The sequence below is a fragment of the Simochromis diagramma genome, unplaced genomic scaffold (genome assembly GCF_900408965.1).
Source record: "Simochromis diagramma unplaced genomic scaffold, fSimDia1.1 OVJJ01000131.1, whole genome shotgun sequence".
In the NCBI taxonomy this organism is placed as follows: domain Eukaryota; kingdom Metazoa; phylum Chordata; class Actinopteri; order Cichliformes; family Cichlidae; genus Simochromis; species Simochromis diagramma.
Genome location: NW_024387200.1, coordinates 9,809,847 through 9,832,062, shown reverse-complemented (window position 1 = coordinate 9,832,062; position 22,216 = coordinate 9,809,847). Strand labels below are relative to the sequence as shown.

Genomic DNA, 22,216 nt, shown 5'->3' with positions numbered 1-22,216 from the left:
AAAAAGAGAGCAACTTTCATATAGAAAATTCTATTACGCGTGTTGACCACAAGAGGACAGTATTGGTGCTACATTAGTGGAAAAAAATCTAAGTAAAGTAAGTAGAAGTAAATATACTTACGTTTGAAAATACTCCAGTAAAAGTTGAAGTACTGATTCAACTTCTTTACTCAAGTAAAAGTGAAAAATACCAGCTCTAGAAAGTACAGATATTTGTTTAAAAATGAGAGTAAAAGTTAAAAACAAATGTCAGAAAAATAAAGTAAACAAGTAAACTACAGATACCTGATCATTCTGCTTAAGTACAGTAATTATTTGTAATTTGTTACTTCTCACCTCTGGTTATGTGTGTTTTATTTAAAGTAGTTTTAAACAAAGTCTCATGCAACTTCTTAATATTTGTGCAAAATTATTTATAACAATTGTTTATAACAAACATGGCATTCTGCATTTAGCTAGGCCTGAAGATGGCAGTGTTGGTTCAATCTGTAGTTGGAAAGTCTCATCTGATTTCTGTTTTAAAAGCACCACTTAGTACTTTCAAAGACGGTGTGTCACAAAGCTATCTGTCCACATATACAGTACTCTAAAATTAAGACTGCATGGTTGATAAATCATTGTTGGCAAAGATGCATAAGACAGTCTCTTGTCAGCCTCACACATGTAGAGTTTGGAAGTAGAAGTTAAGATCAAGATAGGAACAGTGCAAACCAAAGATAGCCACTTCCTCCTGCATCAAACACATCCTGCATCAAGACTGATGATGATGTGATCTCCATAGCACAATCTTCTCTGTGCCGCTATCGACTTACAGAGAAAGTCTTGAATTCGGCGCAGATTGTATTTTATTGTAAGTGTAAGTGTTTTTAAAAACTCTGCCATAAAGGGTGTCATGTAAAAGAAATACAAACTTTCATAGCCGCTTTCATTCTGGGCCTCTACAGGGCTAGAAGCATACAATGCATAATATTAGTAATGTGCACAATAAAAACAGTTTTCATTTTAATCAGCTTAAGATACATAACAGAAAAGGTGTGCAAGAAACTACACAAAACAGAAAACTCTTTTTCTTTGATTGTTTATTAGAATATATTGTGGAAAAAATGAAAACCCTTCTCAGATTATCTATTATACATGTTTTTCTTGAAGGTATTTGCAAACAAAGTCATGCATACAGTGCTTAGATATTTACAAAAAAAATTTTACAGCATGATCTTATGCATCTTGGGCCTTAGTATAAAAATCACCCCTGCTTTCCCTTTTTGATGGCTCCATCTGGTGATTTCAGAGGCAGACTGCTACAAAGTCATTTTTCCCTGCATATATGTTAATAGTCTACAGGTTAAAGTACAAAATGTGGAGCATAATAAACGAAAGTAATGCAAAGACTGATTCAAAATAGAAGCTCTTAAATGTAAATATTTTCCAGTGCTGTAAGAAGCATGAATGTGGAGACAATCAAAAGAGAAGTTCAAAGCTAAACCTGCCACACCGGTTTCATTTCTCTATGTGAGTGATCAAACTTCTAAGCTGTGTTCTGCTCAGGAGCCTCATCTTGTTGTGAATCCCTCTCTACTTCAACACGTATTTCCTCATAACCTCTAGATCTGAACCCTGACATCCTCCTCCTCCTCCTCTTGAATAGGACCACTGTCACTATGACCACAATCAGCATTATACCCATCACCCCAAAAGCTACACCTGCCTTTTCTCCATTAGACATTTGATTGACTTCAGGATTAAGGCCACGAACAATTTCCTCGATTTCTTCTGGTTTGGCAAGTTTCCACGTCTTGGTCTGACCCACTCTCACCCAGCTGTTTTCTCCTTCAGTCATCACCATCACTGTGTTGGTGGCTTGCATGCTGATAAGTGGACGTTTTGTGAATGGAGGCAGACGAATTGGTTTGAGCTCTCCACCTGTGAACAGTCCAGACTGAACACAGTAGAGGATTTCACAGCCATCACTGATTGCAGCAAGGTGCTGACTGAACTTGGGAGGGCACCTGCGTTGATTGTTTGCCAGTGGGTTGGTTGACTGACAGCTGAAGAGACCTCCGAATGGTACTGAGAATCTGGTACCTGCCTCATAGTCATTACTCACACAGATCACCTCACCATCTGAGAAAAAATTTACTGGAATGAAATTTGGGGGACAGCTTTTGCTTTTCGTGAGGGGGTTCAGGAGCGAGGGGCTGTATATGCCTCCAAACAGATACCCTGAGTTTTCTGGAGCCTGTCCATTTATAGAGCACCAGTAGGTGTTGATGCGAGCAGAACGAACATAGTTGTTGTCTTGACAACGCGTTTTGTGACAAGTGAAAAAACCCCAACAGGAATGACTTTCCCTATGACATTCATACTTAGAGTAACTCTGAAGTCTCACCTCTGATCTGAGTAAAGTTGGTGAGTAAGGTGGACGACAGGAGAAGTCACCTGTATCTGGGTTTTTCTGGGCCAGGGCATCACAAAGGGGATCTGCATCATAACTGATTTTAACACACTCTTGGTAGACACCACCAAAACTGAGGTTTGTAGCTGGACCCTCACAGGAATTATCATCCATGTTAGCCTGGAAGTTGAAGTTCTTGGAGTTGACATCAACGCATCCGGGGCGAGTATTGATCTTGTAGTAGCGCTCTACAGCCTGACTGACTTTAAGAGCAACTTTTCCAATCGTAGGGTGTGGCAGATCAGTGAGAGTGTTGGTGTTTATGAAATAGTGCAGAGGAAATCCTGAGCGATCGATGGCAACGAGGTTGTTTCTGGTACTTTCCTGCCACTTCTGCAGAGTGATACCAGGATAAAAGGTTGTGCCTCCATTGCTTTGAATGAGAGAGTATGTAATGTTGGACTGATATGTTTGAAGTGATGAGCTCTGTTGGGCACTTTGACTGCTAATGTCAAACTTCAGCTTATCAAAGAAGTTTAATCCAGCCTGTGCTTTAACAGAGGAGCTTTGTGACTGGCTGTCTGACACATAAGAGGAACGGAGATAGTCCTCCTGCACCAAAGCCGCCCCAGCATCCACACTAGTGATGACATGAGTCCCATAGTCCAGCACCATCTTCTCCGAGAGATAGTCTGCACTTCTCGTCTGGTTGTTTTCAATCGCATCAGCGATGTCTCTGACTTGCTGAACAAATCGTGTGTCCAGAGTGAAGTCTGGATAAGTCTTAACTGTGTAGAGGAAGTTACGAACCTTTGAAAGAGAGGATTATAAGATTAATTATTGTTGTACATCACTGTGTATCTCAATCTCTTCTTTATTTTCTGTAATTAAAATTACTTTTAATATATGTGCTGAGACTACAGTTAAAAAAGCTTTTTTTTTGGCTAACTCTAATATTTTTACAGTGATTTTAAAAGTGCATTATATAGGATCATAAAGGAATAAAATACTAAAGCTAAATTTCTAAGGATGTTCTACAACACTGTGCTGGCGTCTGCTATTTTTTATGCTGTGGTCTGCTGACGTGGTGGAATGGCAGAGAGGGACATGGGGAAACATAACAAACTGGTAGCAGCTGTCAGAATCTATAACACAGTTTAACATGGTTATCTTACTCATTACCGGTTTAATTGACATATCACTTGTTTTTAATTGCTGTTAGTCATTTGCATCTTGTTTGTACATATTCATGGTATTCATAACCCCCTCCCCCCCTCCAACACACACACACACACACACACACACTTTTGTACATGTCTCTGTAGATTTTATACATGTCTCTGTACACTTTTATGCATATCTCAGTGGCTTATGTATATAGGACTACTTTGTGTCTATATTCCTCTTGCTATAAGAGTTGTATAGCACCCAAATTTCTCATTCGTGGGATAATAAAGGTTTATTCTATTCTATTCTATTCTAAATATAATGTCTTAGCATACTGTACAAATACTGTATGATTAATAAATGGTAAATTGCTTAATATAAAAAAATGTCTCAACATCAGTACTGTGCATTTTCCTTTACCTTTATTGTTATTTATTCAAAACATCTGAAAACTTACCTGCACTCTGGCTGTGGTTGATGAGTCTCTGACCTGATGGGTTTTCATTCTAGTGTTCTCAACAGAAAATTTACCATTGAGAACTGGGAGGAAGGATATGTCTGCATTAATGGAGTGAGATGTCGAGCTTTTCTGCTCAAGCCAGGACCTGATGATCTCTGAGCTGGTCTCCACACCTGTCTGTTTTTGAGGGATGACAAACACTTCATCTGGAATGAGGTAGAGCCCGTCCTCAGTGGTCTGGCACTGGGAGTAGCTGAGGTTCATGACTCGACCCATGTCCATGTTTCGCAGATTGTCCCATCCTCCACCTGGGAGCACCTCCAGCGCTGTGATGGAGAGGTTGGTAGAAGCACGGCATTGTCTGAGCCAGTTTGTTGGACGGCTCACAGGTAATGAAAAGCAAACATCAACAAAAAAAAGAGCCAGGAGGGCCACTGCAGTTTTCATGATGACTGTGTCAAAAGTGAGTGCTGACACCACTGACTATAAACCCTAAGCCCCTCCTACTTTTGGGCAGTTTATCATATGACAAAGAGGAACATATTTTTCCACAACTTTAGCTTATTAGCTTATTCCCTCACAGAAAAATGTCTTATCAGTAAAATGTAGCCACAGTAAAGGCACCACACCTTTTATTTACCTACTGCACATAAACTTGCAGTGATTTATCTAATATTTCAGGTCATTTAAAGCTGTTATTTCATCAGTCAGTGCCAAAGTGTGCTGAAATGAATTCAAAATTGAATGAATTCATAGGAAAGTGCAGTTAGTTGGGTAAATGAGAGCTCCTAGGAGGAAAAAAATATTTATTAAACTTGCAAAAATGCACAATAATCTGGCAAAAGAAAATAATATTTAAGTAAGAGAAGTAAAATCAAAAACCTCTGCAGCAGAAACGGGTAGACTGGTTAAGTCTTCCTCATATTAAAAGGAACTGAAAGTGGACCTGAAAACATGTTGTGTCTGTTTTCACACGTATTTGCAAGTAAGTCACATGAGTACACGTCATTGGGGTTTTCCTGAAAATTTCTCAGTTTCTACCCAGAAGTTGATAATAAGCCTTCTGCATGTTTCCTCTTACATGCATGGTGATGTCTACCTCATTTCCAATAGTTTATTTTTGATGTGTCACTTCTTTTGGTTATGTGAAAAAAAGGGGCGGGGGGGGGGGGCACACACACTCTCCACACATTCAGCTCTTGTTTCCTGTCTGCTGTATGGAAAAAGCCTTAATTGTGACCTCAGTTTTGACAAGATCCCCAACACCACTGTCTGAAATGCAACACCCCACTGTTCTACCTCTTTCCTTACCTTCTCCACACATGCAATATCAACTAAAAAAGGTCAAGTTTGGGTTCATCACTTCATAAAACCTGTTGTCCCTGATTTTCACTCCAGTTCTTGTGTAATTTGGCATACATCTGGCTTTTTTTTTTCCTGTTTCCCTTCCTTAAGAATGGCTTGACAGCTGCCCTTTTGATGAGATCATTTTAACTTTTGACTCAAGGCCCAGATACAGTTTTCAGGTCCTGTGCGAGGTCTTTTAGAGTCTTTCCTGTTTCTAAAGGACAGGACTTTTAGATACAGTTCATCTGCTGTTGATGTTTTTTTTAGGCCTGCAACTTCTTCTTTTGTCCTGTGATTGTGCATTTCCCTCTTTTATTTTATTTTATTTTAAATTGCACCACATGCCCGGCTTTGCTTATGCAAAATCATTTTGTTTGTGCACAAATACTATTTTATATCTCCAAAGTGTTGTCTTTGACATAAAAATCTACTTAGAGTCAACTAAAGAAATGTGAACATATGATGTGTTTTTGCAACAGGCTTGTACCGTGCACAGGTACATGTTGTGAACTGAATTTCTTTTAGCTTCTTTTAATAATGCTATCAGAGATGCGAGGGCTGCCTATTTCTAACAAATGGTTACAAAGAGCAGAGGTAATCATAAGGTGTTATTCAACCATTAGTCACCATTGTTACTCCTGCTCTACCTGCAGCCCCTATTTCCTCTAATGAAGATTGTGAAAATTTTCTGTCTTTTCTGCTTGCAAAAATTAATAATGTAAGAATGATTTTTTTTTACAATCAGTACCTGTTTTGTCTGTCTCTACCCCATCTCGGACCGTCATCTTGGATACTTTCGCTCCTGTTTTACTACCTGCGCTGGTAAAACTAGTGAATTCAGTGAAAGCATCCTCTTGTTGTTGTTGTACCTGTATCATTATTCAAAAATGTCTTCCAGTCTGTTGGTCCATGTGTGCTCACTTTAATCAACTTTTCACTGGCATCTGGTATAGTTCTGGTTTATTTTAAAAATGCTGCTATTCTCCCACTTTTAAAAAAATCCCAGCCAGACCCTTCTCTTTGGAGCAGTTACAGGCCAATCTCTAAATTACTATTACCGGTAATTTCTAAGCTTCTAGAAGAGGCTGTGGCTAAGCAACTTATAGAGGCTCTGGACAAAGATAGCTTTTCTTGATACGTTTCAGTCCGGCTTTCGTAGAGTTCACTCCACGCAAACAGCCCTTCTTAGGGTCTCTAGCAACATTTTGATGAGTAATGATGCAGGAAAATGCTCTGTTCTGCTTATGTTGGACCTCACATTGGCGTTTGACACAGTTGACCACCATATCCTGCTTGAAAGGCCAAAACTTTGGGTTGGTGTATGTGGAACTGCCTTAGAGTGGTTCTCCTCATATTTACATCACCGGTGTTTTTCTATGGGGTTTCTGCTTTCAGGTCATCCTCTACCTCCCTTACTTATGGTGTCCCTCAAGGTTCGGTCTTGGGGCCTTTATTGTTTTTAATATATCTTCTCCCCCTCCAGCATATAATGGGCTCCTTCAAGGACATCTCTTATCACTGTTATGCTGATGACATTCAGTTTTAAGCCCCAAGATTTATCCAAGCTCCAGCTTCTGAATGACAGCCTATCAAAACCTAGCTTTTGGTTAATTTTTGCCTGTTTTATATTGTCTGTTTTACCTTTCATGACTTATCTTTTTGCAGCATTTCATGATTCTGTCTAGAAAGGTGCTATGTAAATAAAATGTTATTTATTTGTTGTTTATAAAATGCGTGAAAAAGCTATTCAGTGCCTTGAGTTTATTATTATTGGGTTTATCATTGATATGTCGGTGAAGGTTCTCAGTCATCCAGGTTTGATGTAGTCTCTCTTTTCACTTGCATACCCACCACGGAGGCCGTGGAGACTGTCAGAAAACGACTACAAGAAGACAGCTCCTTGGAGGACAGGACCAACTTCACACCCGATCAGATCTGCACACTGTTAGACCTCTGCCTCACCACTACATATTTCAAGTACAACGAAGGCTTTTACAGACAAAAACATGGCTGTGCCATGGGCTCCCCCGTGTCACCTATTGTAGCCAACCTTTACATGGAGGAAGTGGAAAGGAAGGCTCTTGGCTCTTTCAAAGGAAGAGTACCCAGCCACTGGTACAGATATGTGGACGACACCTGGGTCAAAATCAAGACACAAGAAGTGGAATCCTTCACTGCGCACATTAACGCTGTGGATAAAAACATCAAGTTCACCAGGGAAGACACAAAGGACAACTGTTTGCCGTTCCTGGACTGCGCTGTGCACATTGAAGAGAACGGCAAACTCAACATCGAAGTTTATCGGAAGCCCACACACACGGACCAGTACCTCCTGTTTGACTCCCATCACCCTTTGGAACACAAACTTGGAGTAATTAGGACCCTACACCACCGGGCAGAACATGTTCCCTCTAAGCCTGAAGGAAAAAAGAAGGAACACACACATGTAAAGGAAGCACTCAAAACGTGCGGCTATCCTAAATGGGCATTCTTAAAGTCAGCAAAGAGGCAGAGAAAAGAAGACCAGACACCAGCGAGGGAGGATAAGAAGGACAGACGCAACAACATTGTCATCCCCTATGTAGCCGGTGTATCAGAGAAACTCAGGAGAGTTTTCTCCAAGCATGACATCCCAGTGTATTTCAGACCCAGCAACACGCTCAGACAGAAACTGGTTCACCCGAAAGACAAAACGCCAAGACACAAACTTAACAATGTGGTGTATGCTGTACAGTGCAGCGAGGAATGCTCAGACCTCTACATTGGAGAGACCAAACAGCCACTTCACAAGCGCATGGCACAACACAGAAGAGCCACCTCCACAGGACAAGACTCAGCAGTCCATCTGCATCTTAAGGATAAAGGACACTCTTTCGAGGATGCCAATGTTCACATTTTGGACAGAGAGGACAGATGGTTTGAAAGAGGAGTGAAAGAAGCCATCTATGTCCACTGTGAGCGACCATCTTTGAACAGAGGCGGGGGTTTACAACACCAACTCTCTGCCATCTATAATCCAGTTTTGAGATCCCTTCCCAGACGCCTTAACGCCCACTCACATCCTGGGCCATCTGACCTCAGGAATTCGCATGATAAGGTGGGGCCAGGTTTCACAATGAACACACCCGAAACTCTGGCTGATTGGGACCCACGCCCAGTTTCACACCTTGGCTCAGGCGACTAGAGGATCATCAGGGGGTCCTTTTGTCCCTCTGTGGGGGGTTACTCCCACTAGGTTTATATCTGGGACTCTCCACCATTTGACCTTAGAACTGAAGAAGCTTCTCGGATGAGAGGTGAAACGTCTTCAAGCAACTTAAAGAAGTCCAGACGCTTTTCTTTGCAAGCTCCTTTGTTTATCATTGATAGTTCTTGATAGTGCTTCATGTTCCCATGTTTTAGTGCCGAGTCTGCATCATGGTGTTATTCTCAGTTTCCTGTTTTACTTTGGTAATCCTTGTCCCATGTTTCTGGTTTCAGTGTTGCTTCCCCGTCTTTCATCGTCCCTGCATTGTCCCAGCTGTGTCTCCCTCCTGTCTCGCATTCCTTTATTACGCCAGTATGTATTTAAGCCCTGTGTTTTTCCCTGCCCTTTGTCGCGTCCTCTGCGTTAGCTGTGTGTTCATCCCTCATCCTATGTCGTCAGGTTATGACATGCCACGCTACTTAATTACATACAGGTACACATGACTACCAGTATACTGTAAGGACCTGAAGAATGAGACTATTTCCAGTCACAGAAAAATTACTTCAAGCAGACTAGATTAAAATCTAGCCTTAGTAAAAGGCAGTGTCAGAAAAACCACCATTAGAGATTATTAGGTTAAATGTTTAGGTAACAGCCATGATGCTGAATCTGTTGTGCAATTGGACTATCAGATAACACAGTGATTTGTGTTTTTTAATTGTCTAAGTTCAGTTTTAAAGGAAAGTTCCATGTGGACAACATGAGAAGCCACTTAGAGTTGCAAGTAAACGAGGGACCTTTGCTTTCTTCTGTCAAATCTATTTTATTCATTTCAAAAGTAACTCACTACTTTCTTTTTTATTAGTATTTACAAACAAAAAAACTATTACCTGTTCAAATACAAGTGAGGAAGTATGCAGCAGAAAAGAGAACTAACATTTATTCTTAGTCTAAGCTAAGACTAGCACAATGTCAGTGTTATTATTAAACAGAAAACATGAAGTAAATGTATAGACATGCTTTGTTTTCAAACATACGGTTCCGTAGAATCCAATTCATCATCAGGTCTATTTGAGTGCAGACCTGATGATGATTTAGGTCATATTCATAAAGAAATGCAGACAACTGAGAACTGTTCATAAACTCAAATGCACCACTTTACATGGCCAATGATCTCCTGGTACTCCCTAAACCCAACAATAAAGTTCTAATCTTTAGCAAACTACATATTTTAATGGAAAAAATAAACAAAAAGAAAACGATTTGTACGAATAAACTGCAGAATTTCAATTAATGCATCGATTCAAAACAGCAAAGGGAGAACAACTGATTGTTATTTGTTTCAGTTTATTTTGGGTTAATGTTTGGCACTGAATAAATCAGTATGTTCACACTTTTCTCTCAGTTCCTCTCTCATGCTCTGCCACAGACAAACGGAGTAAAACTTCCAGAGTTACAGGAAATACATTACAGTAGCATGGGCACTGTCTCCATTTTAAAAAGTTTTAACATTTTTCATCTGTTCTTTAATTTAAAAAAAAAAAAGCTCACTCAGTTTTATGACAAATTTTTGAGTGAGAGGGATGCCAGCTTGTATTTGTGCAATAGGGTTCTGTAAAATAGTTAGTTGGTTACATTTTTCGTCAGTAATCTGCATGTTACAGTGAAATTAAACCACACACAGTCTATGCATCTGACCCCAGATAAACGTTGCCTACATTTCCAGTTAACAGTTGTTAATTAATCCCGCCAGCAGGTGGCAACACTAAACCACTCAGCTAATGAATCGCACAGTGGCGCGAGTCACTGTTGTTTGGATGCCTACAGTCTTTCTTTGTTTTGCTTCTGTAAAGCACCTTCAAAACGCAATCAAGGTGTGATTTTAAATGTAGGCTTTAGTTTGAGAGGCCTTATAGAAATCTACTGTTGATGGTTTTGTCATTTTAACTTACTTGTATCACGTGTCTTTAATTGGTCAAGCTGTGAGCTTGGTTTTTAGTCAGGAATCTATTTATACTTAAACCTTTGTGAAACTGGGTGTAATTTCTGAGTAGTTAAATAATTATTTTTGAGGTACCCCCTGGTGTGAATGGTTTTGTAGATTATTTCGCATTAGTTTAAAACCTCATGAAGTCAGAATATAATAATTAACAACAATATCACCCCTTCATCCCTATCACGTTCTCATGCTAAGCTCAGAGGAACAGCTGTCCTCTGCTGTGTACATTCAGTCATAAACTGCGGTAATGAGTGTGATAAAATAAGCCCCTTTTGGGAGATGAGCGGAAACCATGTTGTGATACGCCCATGAAGCCTCACTCTTCTTAGTATTGGTGAAATCTTATGGGTGTCACTTCCTGTCGATTTTCCTTTTTTCACATTTATATGAGTATCTAACCGGTTTCTTTATCTATTCTTTTTTTTTTAAATCAATGTGGAATACTATAGAAAATAGGAAAAGTGAAAACTTTTCATAAGTATCTCAACAATTTAATTTAATAACTCAAACTTCTGAGAAAAAACTTGACTACTAAGTAGGAATTTTGAGATAATAACCCGACGTTGTGACATATGGATAAGGATGGCCCAAAGTTTTGTGTTTGTTTGTTTGTTTGTTTTACTACTTACTATCTTCCATAAAATCGTTTGACACTGTGGGACTAAAAAAGATAATCTACCACTTCCCAAGAAACTGATTACATAGAGTTGAAAACTATATAACTCTGGGAAACTAGCTCCCTGTGCGTAATTGTGCGTAATTGCGCGTCATATGCACTCCTCCCAAACTTAGCCGTGAGTCAGGCAAATCAGCTGTTAAGGCGTCACGCACCAAAAAAAGTTAACCGCCGTTCAGAAAACATCGATTATTTTCTTTTCCCGATATTGTTTGTTTTTTCAATTAAATTTTATCAGGCTGGAGAATTTCTTTTTCAGATAAAAGCACACTGTACGCTCTGTAAATGAAAATAATTTTATTTCAAGCAAGTGCTATTCAGTTCATTAGAACATCATGACAGGAAGCAGGAAAGAAAGGCTTGTACAAACTGCGAGTTCATTTTTTCTACTTTAGAAAAAAAAAACTACTTAAAGCTTGACTTGAATGCAGCTCAGTCCGCATAGAGTCCACAAAGACCGGCATTTAGTGTTCAGTGGAAGAGCATTCACTTCTTGGCAACAGACCTGGTCTTGGAGACTCTGCGTTTGGTCTTCTTTGGGCTCTTTGGCTTCTTGGGCTTCTTGGCCGCAGCGGGTCTCTTGGCTTTCTTCGGGCTCTTTGACTTTCTCCTTTTCTTGGGGGACTTCTTGGCTGCAGGAGTGGCTCCTGCTGCTGCTGTTTTCTTGACGCTGGCCCGCTTGACCTTTTTCGCCTTTGGCTTCTTCTTTCTCACCACCTTCCTCTTCCTAGGTGTGGGGGGCTTTTTGTTGAGCTTGAAAGAGCCCGAAGCCCCGCTGCCCTTGGTCTGGACCAGAGACTTTTTGGTCACCAAGCGCTTCACGGCGATGAGAATCCTGGCATTGTTTTTCACCACATCATATCCACCGGCCTTCAGAGCCTTCTTCAGGGCTACCAGAGACACACCGCCACGCTGTGTGGATGTGGACAGAGCCTTCAGTATCAAGTCTGACACAGTCAGGCCTGTTTTCTTCCTCGGAGACTTTGCTCTCTTTTTAGGAGATTTGGCCGGAGCTGGCGAAGTCAAAGCAATCGCAGCAGAAGACATTGTAACAGCTGTGATACCGAGATGAAGTCAGTGAGGGCCACAGACAGAATCAGTAGAGAGTGATATCTCTGCTTGCCCTCTTGGCTGGTTGAGGCTTTATAAAACCCCAATGAGAACCGTGTAGAGTCAGTCCCACTGCCACAGTGCGCCTCTTCTCCTCCTCTGACACTTGATCAAATTTGTGTTTTCTTCAACTGGATAATTCTTTAAAATTCCAACGTTAATTGTCATACAACTATATAAAAGTCACTTCACAGCAATCAGGGAAATGTGAACTGTCTGTCTGTGTGTTTTTATTCAGCATGCGTTCAAATATATTAGCACCTGTTGAGCGATTAGAAGCTGACAAACGAAGAATGCAATGTGGGAATCGTGCTTTTAACATTTTGACTATGTTATATTTCCCAAATAAGTAAGAAAAAAGTTTTACAATTAAATAAGCTCTAACATAGCGACGTGTCCAGTACACCGAGCCCAAAATTTAGTTTTATTTCCACTGTTATTGTGAAATATTTTCACCTAAAGAAGACTCAAGAAACACACTTCCCTTGATTCTATTTCGAGGTAACCACAGAGAGACTTCTAACGATAAACATTCAACTTGGAATCAAAGCAAGGGCGGTCTTTGAGTTGGGGATGATGTGTTAAAGTATAATTAACAGAAAATTTTGTTTGATATGAATATATGTAACATGAAAGTGAAATTAAGGCTATACATTGTGTATTCCCTGTGTGGAGATGGACCAAAGCCAGAGTAGTTATCAGCCTGTGAGGAGGGGCAGCCCAAGAAACGAATTTCTGATTAATTTCCCGGGCTTTCTTTTTAACGAGACACTTTGTGGAATGACTCCAGTGGGGTGCTTGTACATAAATATAAATTTAAATTAATTTGAATTTAGATCATTTCTTATTTATGCATCAATTAACTTTTATGAGGAAGTGCTGCGTAAAAATTGTGCAAAAATAACTTCACTTATGAGATTATAACAGTTCTGCGCATATAAATGCAAAAACACGAATCATGTTTCATTACACTGCACTTAAATGTCCTCGGGTCAGTTTTCCTCAGCCTGTGTTGGTTTTGGTAAAACAGCACAGCACACATGAATGTACAAAAACCATCCTTTACTTGCGCATCTGTGAAACCAAAACAAACTTCAGGCACTCTGACGCGCTTTACACGGCTTAGCTGTTTTAATGATAAACCATCGGTTTTATTGGGTTTCACAGGATTGTTACATACCCGTGGGGGACAGGGGGGTTGTGATATTTGTTTACAAAAACACGCAATAAAATCTGCCACAGGTGGAGCCAAACAGCGGGAAAATAAACGAGAAAAAACTAAATCGTGTAGTCCAACATTGGAGTCTTTGTTTTATATTAATTTTATATTATTTTTATATCAGTTTTAAAATGAATGCAATTATCAGACATACTTCTGGGAATGTTTTAATATTACAGTTTTAGTGCAATCCATCAAAAACGTCTCCAGTGAAAGAGGGATGTGTTTTTCTCTTCTTCGTGGTTTCTCGCGCTACTTTTGTTTGTTTTCTTATTATTAATGTGAGATAAGATATGTACTTGTGTGTGCGTGCGCGCGAGGGAAAAGATTGGCAAACGTTTCCGTGCCTTCTGTAGTGCGCTGATAGCGCCTCCTCACAAACACTGGAGTTTTGTTTGGCTGGAGTGCAGTTCTGATGGAGACCTGTAGGTGGTGAGAGTGTTGTCACGGGAGACCAGCTTGAAGTGCCCACTGAAAGCCTCAGATGTGTAGTTTTTGTTTCCATTTCTCGCGTGTGGAAGCTTTTAATCGTGGGCTTGTATGCAGAGCAAGATGATGCAGGTATACTGCAGCACGTCTGATAAGGCTGCAATAAACTCTTGGAATTTGGACCCAGAGTGGGAGAAACTCCCTGGCAGATGCTGGACTTTCACCTCTTTAACAACAAAGCCTTGACTGATTTTGCAGTTGTTGGTCATCTTGGCCTCATTATCAATACAAAACCTTTACTTCTATAGGCAAAGAGACCTACTCCGAGGCTTCTACGTGTTCCTCTGAATAGCGTGCAGCCGTGGTTTAAGAGTTATAACCCATGTCACAGTCGGAAGAGCAACTGAATATTTCTGCCGCTCCCGCATTCATTTAAATGAGTGTCAATTGCTTTAATCTAAATGTGTCAGTTGCTTTAATCTAAATGTGTCAGTTGCTTTAATCTCTTGCAGTGATACAGAACTGAGCGCATAAAGGTCAAACGAAGCCTTCTGCTGAACTACTCTGAATAAAACAATTGTTTTTGTGGCTGCAAATTGTCTGCGTTGTGGTTTTCTCTTTCTATAACTCCCATCCACATAACCTTTTGACTCAATCCGAAAGAATAGCTGCCTATTGTCCTCAGAGTTACTGCAAAAAGAGTCACTACTTAAGCATGCTTCACACGACTAAAATACATATTTTTTCTGTTATTAATAACAATAAAAAAAAGAAATGTGACCCCCCCTATTATCTCACATACTTAGACAATGTAGGACAATGAATCTTGTGCTGTATTTCACAACCAATGACTGTATCATTGATGCCAACATTAAATTACATTACTGGAGCACATCGGTGGGATTAAAACCAATATGCAAATTTGAGACATAACCTTCAAAAAAATGTATGCTTAAACAGTAAGCTTAAACACACCTTCCTCATGCAGTGATATGAAAAGCATGCTGCTTATGTGCACTCTTCTTTGCCTCGAGCATTGGAAGTTCCATCCTTTGTGTATTTGTTTTTATTTTTATTTTTCTACTGGCTGTCACAAACTGCAAATAGGTAATTTTATTTTCTACAAATTTATAAGATCTTTGGCTTTATAATGGAACTTAACTGAACTGCATGTTGAATTAAAGGGGGAAATGAATAAAAATACATTTTTAAATGCCAAAGGCATTTAAAAGTAGAATCCTTTCTACGCAAAATTATGTTAAAATCCTTTAACCAAAATAAAACGCGTGTGATATCAAACAGCTTGATAGAGTCTCGGGCTTCCTCGTGTGAGACTGATGTATGACGTGATGCATGGGTTGGAGTGGGAGGGGGAGCTGCAGGATCTGCTGTGTAGCTTTGCTCTCCTCCCATCATCATGTGACCAGGTGATCAGTTGGTACAGTCAGAACACAACGGAAACTTGTGACCAAAGCGGGCGGGCAGCTGGAGAAACTCGGCGTACATAAAAAGCTGGACATTCGGTCTTTTTCTTTTTCTCCTCCACCATCCACTGAGACGCCATGGACTGCGGAGTCGCCAAGATCATCCTCCTGTTTATCAGCTTGATATTTTGGGTGAGTCGCTGTGTAATTCTGTCATTCGTCCACCTGCGGAGATTTTATTTCCTACTGACGACGGTCTGTGATGCGGAAAGGGAAAAAATAAATATGTGGGGGCTTTTCTATTTGTGTTTCTCAAAAAAAAAAAAAAATCTGCTGCTATTTGTTTTCTCTTTACTCCTCCTGTGTGAATTGTGTTGTTTGGGGTGTAAACAAATCAGTATTATGGTTTGATAAAGATCCCAGTAGTCAGCCCCCCGCCCTCCTTTTTTTATTCTAGCACATTCGCAGCATTACAGAGCACTTCCTCATTTCACCCCACCTACCCTTTAATAGACTTCTAACGTATGTAGCTCTGAAATAAAAAGGCCTGGGAAATTTTCATGAGCTCACTGACCTGCCTGACTCTGCTCTTATTTTTCCGGCCATTCACTCCCTCGTGCAGTCATCTGTCTTTGTGTCAGAGTACTTTCAGTTGTGTGCTGCTCGTTAATGTTGACTTAATAACCCAAGCTTCCCCGCCTGTGTCCTCTTCAGTGACCTTACCAAGGCTTTTGAAAGGAGTGGGTAAATTTCCCAGTCTGTCCCTTCCGTGGCTAATGTGTGTGTCTAATTGGATAACTGTAAGACAGAAACAGCCTGTGTGTGTGATTATTTACCAGAGACAACATGGACGTGCTTTAATTTGAGTATTCAAATCCTTTTTTCCTCTCCTCTCCACTTCCTAGTTTTCCTATCTTCTGTTCCAGCCTGTATACTTTCTCTTTCTATGCCACACTTACCATCTTACATCCAGCAGCCTTGGGTTGGATTACCGAGCCTCTTTGAATTAAATGAAGGTGTTATTGTATTTCTCTGACCTTCACTTTATTTCAGTAATGTTCACTCCCTCCCAGCATGTGAGCATTACAGACAACAAATGACTCCATATTTTAAAAACACCTCTGCTATTTTTTTTCCCCCTTTGTTGCACAGCTCAGATGTGGAGTTAGTCAAACCTGCTGAGATTGTTTAGCCAACAAACAGCATTCCTGTGTTTGAGCTTCAGGCTGAATGTGCAAGTTTGACGGTTTTTTTTTGTTGGTTTTTTTTTTGTTTTTGTTTTTTTTGTTGCTGATTTATCAGAGCAAGAGCCCTGATTAGACATGAGTTGATGAAGAAATCACGTATCTGGTTGAATTAACTATTGACCTTCATGATATACCCAGCAATTTGATAAATTAAGGAGTTTCAGCTTTCTGTGGGAAAGTGAACATTTTTTAAATGATAAACAGCCAGTTTCATTCTGGGGGACTGTTTAAAGAAAATTATTCAAAAGATTGAACTGAACTATGACCCACAGTGATAAACATTACACAGATCCTCACACGTGTTTTAAACAGTTGCTGATATTTCATGGTTAGATTTAGTGAACATGTTCATAGTTTGCTTTTATAAAACAGGATTTCTGCTGCTTCACAGCAATAAAGTTCATGTATCTGATTTAAGGAAACGATAAGTTAAATGGTTCCTGGTTCACAAAATTTACAGTAAGTCTTGTCTTTTCCTGGAATCAGATTGAAGATGGACCTTCAGAGAACCCCTTGTGGCCTCAGAGAGCTAGTTACATTCCAGAGAGGTTGCGTTTTACGTTGTGTAAGCCTCTTTGTGCTGCTTCTGAGCCCCAGGATCTGAGATTCTGGAGGGATTAGGGGGTGAGCACTGGATGGGCGGGGGGGCACAGCGTAACAAACCCACAGGGTTCCCGTGACCGTGAAGTGATCAAGAAAAGTGAGTCATGGGGCTGAGCTACAAAGTGAATTGTTAGGATGCGCTAGACACAAGCAACCAATGTATAAGTTGCTTAACTATGAGGGGAAGTAAAACTGAAAATTGCATGAATGACTTACCTTGGGAAACTTTGTGTCTGAGACTTTCCGTCTGCTACAGAAATGAAAATGTTGCTGGTTAACACCTCCTCTATTCCTGTGTTCTGACTGACATCACCAACGTATGAAGAAAGAAAGAATCTTTTATAGACTAGATACAAAAATGTTAGCTTATTAGTTAATGAAGCCTCTTTTTTTTTTAAATGTCTTTTTTTTTTCATTGCTACAGTAGATTTTTTTTTTTTTTTTTTATTATTATTTCAGTGTGAAGAATCAGTGTGATTCTTCTTTTTTTCCCCTTTGTTTTTAGGTGTGAACTCCCTATTCACAAACTTGGCCCTCATACCTGCGGTCATATGACTGGTGATCTCACTACTAAAGCATGACTAGCAGAAAGGTCGTGATGGCAGTGTGACTTAACGCCAGATATGCATCAAAGTTCAGTGGGGCAGACTATCAGTGACCCTCACAGAGTATGTTAATCACATGAGAGCCAGTAGGACAGAAAAATAAGAACAAACATCTTTGTGCTCAGTTTTAACACAGAGTTTTAAAATCAATACAAAAAAATAGAACTAAAACAAATAATTGATTTTAACAGTTATAGGTTTGGCCAGTGTAACATGTCAGAAACAGAAGTGTTGTAGAGGAGGAAGTATGATGCGGTGTGTCTGGTTTTAATGTTGTTGACAAAGCAAGGAGCATGTGACTGACTCGAATTTTAACAGTGTAAGCTTTTAAAAACAGGTTGCAGTCTGGTTTCTAGCAACTTCATGTCTAGAACGTCAGTTTCTTCATGAAATCGTCAGAATGACTTGTGAAGGTGCAGATGATTTAGCATCTATTGTAACCTGTGTTTATTTATAGTGGAATCTTTTTTTGTTCTGTCCCCATTTCCTTCAGGCTGCAGGAGCAGGACTGGCCTATGTCGGTCACTACGTGATCAAATCCTTCGGCAGCTTTGACAGTCTGATTCAAAATAAGTCAACTCTAATCCCAGCAGCCATTATCATCGGAATCAGTGCGGTGATGTTCTTTGTTGGGATCGTGGGATGCTGCTCAACCCTCCGCGAGTCCAAATGTGGCCTCAGCTTTGTAAGTGTGTGTGAGGGAATTAGGACAAGACGTGATTTGTGCCTTAATCATATTCCCAATTCCTTAATGCTTATATGCTCATCTGTAAAATCTGAAGGTAGAAGCCCAAGAGCAAACCCTTATCACCTCAGCTATGATGCTACTTACCATCCTTTCTGTTACATTTATGTTTGTTTCTGTTGATCTTTCGCTCTGTTTTAGGATCCAAAATTTAAATCTCATTTCTTTTTTCCATTCATTTTAGTTCTTTCTGATCATCATGTTGATCTTTGCAGCTGAAGTGACTGCTTTGGTGTTTAGCTTCATCTACCGCAGCAAGGTGAGTCACGGACGCTTCAGGTGTTCTAAATAATCCTAGAATATTAATCTGTGTTTAGTTATTTATTTTAAGTAACAGTAGGGAAAATATTCTTGTCGTAGCTCACGGTTAACTTACATGACTGCTTACATTTGGGGGGGATTTGTTTCTCAACAGATCAATGGACAGCTTGAGAGGCCCATAAGAGACTCTCTTTCCAAGTATAATGGGGAGAAGAACTCTGAGACCGAAGCAGTGGACAGCATGCAGACTTTGGTTAGTGTGTTTTCCACTTTGATAATAGATTTGTTTTCTTGATTCTACTTTCATTCTCCATTGTCTCTTTTGCTGTTGTGTGCATTCTCTCTCTTACATGGTTTCACTTCCTCTTCGCCCTCCAATTTTTGTCTTCAGAAGACAACAATAAAATTAAAAATGAAGTTCATAGGAAGTCGTTGCACTTTACAGCTTCATGACCTACATGCACCACTTTTACTTCTCCTGTGTCTGTCAAACGTAACTGTGGGAAACTGATAACTGGATTAGAAGAAGAAACCGATCCAGTGTGTACAAAACTTGAAACACTGCAACACAGCCGCAGTACCATATTTCCCTTAGCTCAACTTCTTGTAGTACCTTTATCTTTACCTGTACCTTTATCGCTGTCTTTATCATAGTTTCCGTTTGCACATGACCCTTTTCTCTTTGACTTTTTGCAGTTAAAGTGCTGCGGTGTCAAGAATTACACCGACTGGACCAACACCACCTATTTTTCTACAAACAAAACGCTGCCTTTGTCCTGCTGTAAAAACTCCTCATCGCCACAGTGCAATGGCAAACTGGAAGAATGGCAGCAGTTTAACACTGAGGTGAATCACACTTGAGCCAACTTTGCTCTTTCCGTGTCCCTGGGGTCACACGTTTTTGTCTTTCTCTGGACTGTACGATGTTTACTCTGACTGCGTGTTCACCTGCAATTTGGATACTTCTGTCATTCAGTCTCAGATTATTATTTTTTTTAATTTAAAAAAAAAAATGTTATTATGACAGTTATTAAGTCTGTAAAATCTCCCAGCAGGGAGGCAACGAAAAAGGAGCTAAAGTCAAGTAAATACCTTTGATGTGCATGTACTGTATGTGTACTCACAGCGGTTGTGTACGTGTTTTTTAGGGTTGTGAGCCCAATCTGGAGAAGTTCATACAGGACGTTCTGACCTACGCCATGCTGGTCGTTGTTGCTTTTGCCATCATCAAGGTAAGATCAAGCTAAAATGCGGTTCGGCAGGTAAATGAGGATATGTCATTTACCTGCGTCTTTCAAACTCTGAAGTGCATGGATTTGTTAACTTAGCACTACTTGTGTGATCATTTTGGTCTGCTATGTGAAGAAAAAAAGATGAATTGTTGAAAAAAAAAGTAAGTGAAATGGAAGCAGTTGGTGTATGATCCTATTTATTTCAGTATTTCCTTTGTCTCCTCCCCCCAACTGTTAATGGCAGATGGCTTCCCCTAACTGAGCCTGGTTTTGCCAGAGGGTTCTTCCTGCTAAAAGGGAGTTTTTACTTCCCACTGTCACCAAGTGCTTGCTTGTCTGTATTATTGTAGGGTGTTATATATTTATATATAAAATTGAATTATGTGTTTCAAGGGGGGGGGGTCACTCAGGAAGCCAAACTTTGTGATAGGTTTGTAAGACAAAAAATTTCATCCCCCTTATTAGTCGGTTCATGTAACCTAAACAGAAAACGTATTTTAATTGTGTCTGATTTTTATTTTTTCCTTTTCCAGTTTTTCGGGATGGTGAGCGTGTGTGCGATAACCTGTAAAAGCCGAAGGAGTGGTTACGAACCCCTCTACGCTTGAAACAGTTCCCGCAACCTCCCACTGTACCTTCTCATTTAGCTTCACTGGGATTTCTGAGTGCTTGCTCTACATTGCACAGAAGCATCTGTTCGTTGTGCTCTTCTAGTTCTATTTAAGTAATTACATGACGATCATTGTCTGGGCCTTAATGGGGTCATACCGGAACATTCCTGCACGAAAGAAATCTTGGTGACTCTTTTTGGTTAATGTGAACGCAGCTCTTTATTCGTAGTTATTGTTTTTGTTTTCCAGCTATGGCTTGGAATTTTTTCTCTCCTTCATTTCTTTGGTATCGTTTTCAAAATAGTTTAAATAATCATAAATGTTGTTCGCAGCTCGATTGTGCTTCCAGCGCAGGCCATGGTCATAGCTGCCATTACATCAAAGGGGAAAAAAAGATCAAACAAAAGAGAACGAATATGAACATTTACTCATGTGCTTGTAAATCCTGCTGGGCCCTTCCTGCCCTGCTGCATCTTGTAGATACTCATTAAGAGGAAATTACGCTTTGCATTTCCACTGTACTTTAATGAATGACCTCTGTCCTTGTTTTAAGCTGTATGTGATCGTAAACAAAAAGACAGCAGTTATATGCCTTATCTAGGACAGCAGAGTTTATAACCACCTGCACGAATGAATACATGCAACACTTTATGGTCAGTTAACTCTGGTAAATTGAGTTGTAGTTCCACTTTGACTTTTATTGTGTTTATTATATTTCTAAATTAAAAAAGGTGAATATCTCACAAGCGTGTGGTTGTGTCACTTTTTTTTTTCTTTTTTCCTTTTGTCAACTTATTTGCAACATTCAATGATTTTTTTTTTTTTTTTTTTTTTTTTTTTTATAGAAATGGCAAGCATCGCATTTCTTGTTTCTGTTGCTGTTGTTCTGAACTGAGGGCAGAGGGAGCAGTTGTCTACTCCTGTGGCCACTTTAGTGCCTTCTAGCTTTACTATTCGCTGCTGCACAGTGTTGAGAGCATCCTATTAAACGTGACCCAAAGCATTTATCTGTTACCTCCTGACTCTGCTGATAAAGAGGCCCCCCAGTGTGGCACATACAGAAGATAGGAGTATTCATATTGCATAAGCAAAGTTGGCGTTCAAAGAGATAAATAATACAGACTCCTGTCCAGGAGATCATTATTCAATCAATGTGCAAGAGGAAACTGATATAGCAGTCACTGATGAAGCTGTAGATAAAACTATTTTCAACCATTTAATCTCAAATGATCCCTGTACTAAGTTTTTGAAATTAATGACACATTCAAGCTGTTCACACTTCAATCCTTATTTGTTTCCCTATTTGTTCCTTCAGTTTTTCAGTTTGCAGCTGTGACATTTGATAATGCATAGTCATGTTGGATGCCTGTGTATTTAGTTGCAATAACATATAAAATCCTGTATATGGTGCTAGAGAACCTTTTATCTGAGTTTAAAGTTTAAACCATCAGCTGTAGCTGTGACGGGGACCTCAAAACATTGACTTCTGTGGAAGATAGTTC

The 22,216-nt window shown here is 39.8% G+C and overlaps 3 protein-coding genes across 3 annotated transcripts; 1 reads left to right on the top strand and 2 right to left on the bottom strand.

Annotated features, from left to right (window-relative positions):
• Positions 1-1,062: 1,062 nt before the first annotated feature.
• Positions 1,063-4,490, bottom strand: LOC120745904 (macrophage-expressed gene 1 protein-like). The gene is made up of 2 exons (XM_040051113.1): positions 4,017-4,490; positions 1,063-3,202 (listed from the first exon to the last, which is right to left on the bottom strand). The coding sequence occupies exons 1-2, from the start codon at positions 4,464-4,466 to the stop codon at positions 1,526-1,528; spliced, it is 2,127 nt and encodes a 708-aa protein (XP_039907047.1). The 5' UTR covers positions 4,467-4,490; the 3' UTR covers positions 1,063-1,525.
• Positions 4,491-11,510: 7,020 nt separating this feature from the next.
• On the bottom strand, positions 11,511-12,356 carry LOC120745910 (protamine-like protein). Its single transcript, XM_040051119.1, has one exon. It carries the CDS (start codon positions 12,273-12,275, stop codon positions 11,715-11,717), a length of 561 nt encoding a protein of 186 aa, XP_039907053.1. The 5' UTR covers positions 12,276-12,356; the 3' UTR covers positions 11,511-11,714.
• Positions 12,357-15,415: 3,059 nt separating this feature from the next.
• On the top strand, positions 15,416-21,460 carry tspan36 (tetraspanin 36). The gene is made up of 7 exons (XM_040051118.1): positions 15,416-15,602; positions 18,359-18,550; positions 18,795-18,869; positions 19,026-19,124; positions 19,568-19,717; positions 20,020-20,103; positions 20,637-21,460. The coding sequence occupies exons 1-7, from the start codon at positions 15,549-15,551 to the stop codon at positions 20,709-20,711; spliced, it is 729 nt and encodes a 242-aa protein (XP_039907052.1). The 5' UTR covers positions 15,416-15,548; the 3' UTR covers positions 20,712-21,460.
• Positions 21,461-22,216: the final 756 nt, after the last annotated feature.

What these genes read in the sequence shown, in the direction of transcription:
- LOC120745904 (XM_040051113.1), bottom strand. Translation starts at nt 4,466, where the DNA reads ATGAAAACTGCAGTGGCCCTCCTGGCTCTTTTTTTTGTTGATGTTTGC. An exon ending in CAACCACAGCCAGAGTGCAG is followed by an intron (nt 3,203 to 4,016) that starts GTAAGTTTTCAG and finishes TCTCTTTCAAAG; the next exon opens with GTTCGTAACTTCCTCTACAC.
- LOC120745910 (XM_040051119.1), bottom strand. Translation starts at nt 12,275, where the DNA reads ATGTCTTCTGCTGCGATTGCTTTGACTTCGCCAGCTCCGGCCAAATCT.
- tspan36 (XM_040051118.1), top strand. Translation starts at nt 15,549, where the DNA reads ATGGACTGCGGAGTCGCCAAGATCATCCTCCTGTTTATCAGCTTGATA. An exon ending in GCTTCATCTACCGCAGCAAG is followed by an intron (nt 18,870 to 19,025) that starts GTGAGTCACGGA and finishes GTTTCTCAACAG; the next exon opens with ATCAATGGACAGCTTGAGAG. An exon ending in TGGACAGCATGCAGACTTTG is followed by an intron (nt 19,125 to 19,567) that starts GTTAGTGTGTTT and finishes GACTTTTTGCAG; the next exon opens with TTAAAGTGCTGCGGTGTCAA.